Here is a 3,769-nt window from a genome sequence, read left to right as displayed (position 1 = left end):
ACGATCAAACGATGGATTTAGGCTTTATGATTATAGCTCACAAATTCAAATTCATGAGGTCGACAAATAGTTGGTGGTCGACGCAACAAAATAACGAATTTAAACTAATTGATCATTGCCTAGTACACATTGAATCATTGAATGGTTTTGGTAACACTCTCCTTCCAACTTTCACTTCTCCGGAGCCAAGCCTAGCCACTCCTCCAAGAACTCTTCAGCCTCGCCCTCCATTCTTCCTTCTTCCCACCAGCATGGATGGAGTCAGCCATCATCCTCATCCATAAGAAGGGGCCCAGGAACATTCCAAACATCCATCGGACACCCGCCCTGGAGAACCCCTTCTTGAAGATGATACTCACCCTCTTAGGTGCCCGCTTCTACGGATTGGCCGAGGATAGGGATCTCCTTCCCAAGTTCCAATTCGGTTTCCGGAGAAGCCGCTCAACCACCACGGCAGCTACTCTCTTCTATGAAATTGTGCACCCAAACATCAGCATTAAGAGGAGAGTGTATGGATGCTTTGTCTATTTCTCCAAAGCATTCGACGGGGTGGACCAAACGCGGTAATTCCACAATCTCCAATTTTCCTCTACGGCCTACACCTTTGGCTTCCCAACTCCGCCCAATCCGCCCTCAAATCCGCCGATGCCACATTCACCAAATTCCTCAGGCGATACTTGTGCGTGCCCTAATATGCCAACAATGCATGGACACATTTTTTATGCGAAACCGAGCCCCTCTCTATCGGGCTGGCAAGGTTAGTGTCCAACAGTTTTGGAAACCTCTCCTTTCCGCAGTTGATGTCTATTTTCAAAATACATTTTCCTGTCTGTATAATGTTTATACACCATATTTCCTTTACATTTTTACGCCATGACATGACTAAGAGTCGCAATATAGGTATTATTATAAAATTCTTTTGATTTGCTTGCTTACCCTTGGTCTTATCCCAGTTGTTGAATTTTCACACCTGAGATGGTTTGGAAACGGAATAGGATATGCCGAAGTGATCTCCAGTTTATTTTCATATGAAGGCTCTGAACCGTGATTGACAATTGTCATCGTCACTTCGAGACCTTTGCCCGTACCGGCCACCACTCTGTTGATATCATTGGGTTTGCTCAACTCAACAGAACATTTACAAACGTTGTCCTCACAGCCTTTACAGAACAAAGGTCAGAAACATGTGAGACGTGACGAAAGTATTAATATTACTCACCTGTCTGCAGGGGTACTTCGAATGACATGGTTTCCAGTAGATCATTGAGTGGGTCTTTGATGGGGACGTGGAATCCTTTCGGAGCACTGGGATCAAGGTCCCAGTTCACGAAGCATTTGAAAAAGATTGGACGGGGCGTGGAGTGATCATCCAACCCAAAATCTTTCTGCAGTGACTGGACGCGGAATGATGCTTCCGCTTGTTGGACACGATTCAACTCAATCGTGGCATTATTCTTCAGCACTTCAATCCGGTCGTCTGCAAAATTCAGCCAAATTTGGGCTCTCCAAATTGATGTTGGGACCTGATTTACGGTTGCAATCACTCTGATCATAAAAACTAGAAAGAAAACGAGATCAAAGTCAAAACAATGATCATTCAAGTGACGTTGTTAACTCACAATTATCTTTGGGATTGACCTTGGTTGGCGCCACAAACGAGGATCTGGGTGCGATTCGTTCCACTTTCAAGCTTCTCAAGAGAACTGTGTGTCTTGAGCCTCTGGATCCAATGATCAGATCAGGGCTGCCATTACCATCCACGTCCTGATTGGCATTCGCACTAAAGCCGAAATTGGCCATGTTTAACCTCGGAAAGTCGGCTGGAGTCAACTTTTGAGAGATGTCTGAAATGGTTGGAAATAGTCAAAATATTGAGCGCAGGTTCATAAACGCTCGAAAAGGCTGTGAATCTCACCTGAGAAAACGAAGCTCCTGCTTCCCCTATACACATAAATAGCTCCAGCTCCATCATTTTCGTAGGGTGCCCCTACAGCAAAGTCCTCCAAACCATCTCCATCCAAGTTTCCAAGACTGGCCAAAGTGGCCCCAAATCTAGCTCCACTCTCTACTTTTCTCGGCAGATCTTGGTTCATGAGGTCCATGGTGGTGACGTGACCCCGAACATTAGTCTTATAGACATACACATTGCCCGCCTCTCCTTGCTAGTATTTAATAAAATATATAATAGAGGACGTATTTCTTCGTTCATTCTAAACAATGCGTGTTCCAAGTGAATCTGAATACAGTGAAGTCTTTATTTTTAACTTACCTCACGTTTTGTTGTAAAAAGAGGAGCACCCACCACCAAGTCATCAAAGCCATCTCCATTCAAGTCCAATGTGCACAACGTTTGTCCGAATCGGGAGCCTAATTGGAACCCCTCCAAAGAAAAGCCCTGTTTGTCAAATCGCACTTTATCAGAGCGGGTGTTTTGTGGGCTTAGACAATCTGGACACACAAAAACAGCGCCTCGCATCATAATCGCCTTGGGTGCACCAACTGCGTAATGGTTTGGTCCAAAATCGTAATAGTATCTCCCTAAAAACATTTTCTGACTTAAAAGGTGACAAGCCTTTTGATTATTTATTTTTATTCATCATTACCTCTGACTATGGCTGATCCTGCCAAGTCATAAGTATGTGGGTCTCCCAAATTAGATAAGGTGACTCTTGACCAAGGGCTCTCCTTGGCACGAGGTATAAAGAATGGAGAGGCTCGAACAATGGAGCCAACAGTTCTTTCCAATTTCCAATTGAAATCTAGAAAAACCATTGATGTATGTACTTATCTCTTGCTACCGGTTGGATTGATCTCACCTCTGGTTCTGGCCATTGGTGCCCCAATCACCAGGCTATCGTCCTCGGACATGGTGAGTTCATGTCCCATTATGGTTAACAAACCATAGTCAGAGAATTCCAACAATTTTCTATCAAAGCGGAAATACTCTCGAAGGGAGTTATTTCGATCTTCGGTAAATCGGTAACAGGTTCCAAGTGAATTGTAGGGGTTTAGGTATCGATCTGACCCTTGTCTCGGTGCGCAAGTGAAGAGTTCTCCTTGTCGCGAAGTGGTCATTGACGCTCCCAGGAAATCTGCGGTTTTGTGACTCAGATCTGGCAATGAAGATCCATTCATTTTTTTAAGGATTGATGTTGCCTCTCAACTATGGAAAATGTCTGCAAACCTACTATCATTGATTTGAGTGCAGCTTAAGTTGTTAGTCTCTCCCAATGGTGATCTGGCTTGGAATGGGCATTTGAAGACGCCACCACTCGTGTCATATCGAGGTGCCCCAATGAAGGCCACATCCCGGCCCAAGGCCACGCTGTGACCGAATAAGCTGGTCTTTGCGTTAACATTGGAAGGGGGGCTGAAGGCGAACCAGCTTTGGGTGTCAATATTGAAGGACACACTTAATTGCAAGTCAAGGAATAGCAAACCTACAATGACATGCATCTTGAAGTTAGCACGCTCTACTGTTAGTACTTCTGCATGCCTTATTTGAATGTCGGATGTTATGATAAGCTCATTAAAATATGCATGATTCGTATATAAATGGTTGGGAAGTCTCTTTCTTTGATAAGTAAGGCTCGGAAATATACATTTACAAATGAATATATTCTGATACGTGGAGAGTTGCTTCGTTATACTGATAATGTGTTACTAATCGGTCTATTTGTTTCAATGAATGCAGAATACCATCAAGGTGTGTGTGGCGGGAGGGGGTTGAGGGGGGGAGAGTTTCAACAAGCCAAAAAAATGCTGGAAA

At 44.1% G+C, this 3,769-nt stretch overlaps 1 protein-coding gene across 1 annotated transcript in view; it reads right to left on the bottom strand.

Annotated features, from left to right (window-relative positions):
- LOC131885569 (integrin alpha-5-like) overlaps window positions 1-3,107 on the bottom strand; it is a 21,066-nt gene extending 17,959 nt beyond the window's left edge. The window contains exons 1-7 of the mRNA XM_059233642.1: window positions 2,817-3,107; window positions 2,604-2,759; window positions 2,270-2,538; window positions 1,916-2,162; window positions 1,620-1,844; window positions 1,220-1,558; window positions 937-1,160 (exon numbers count right to left, since the gene is read on the bottom strand). Of these exons, the coding sequence (XP_059089625.1) occupies window positions 937-1,160; window positions 1,220-1,558; window positions 1,620-1,844; window positions 1,916-2,162; window positions 2,270-2,538; window positions 2,604-2,759; window positions 2,817-3,075 (1,719 nt within the window). The 5' untranslated portion in view covers window positions 3,076-3,107. The remainder of the gene's footprint in view (window positions 1-936; window positions 1,161-1,219; window positions 1,559-1,619; window positions 1,845-1,915; window positions 2,163-2,269; window positions 2,539-2,603; window positions 2,760-2,816) is intronic.
- Between the last annotated feature and the right edge of the window lie 662 nt (window positions 3,108-3,769).

This window comes from Tigriopus californicus, chromosome 8 (genome assembly GCF_007210705.1).
Source record: "Tigriopus californicus strain San Diego chromosome 8, Tcal_SD_v2.1, whole genome shotgun sequence".
In the NCBI taxonomy this organism is placed as follows: domain Eukaryota; kingdom Metazoa; phylum Arthropoda; class Copepoda; order Harpacticoida; family Harpacticidae; genus Tigriopus; species Tigriopus californicus.
This window is presented reverse-complemented; position numbering and strand designations above follow the sequence as displayed.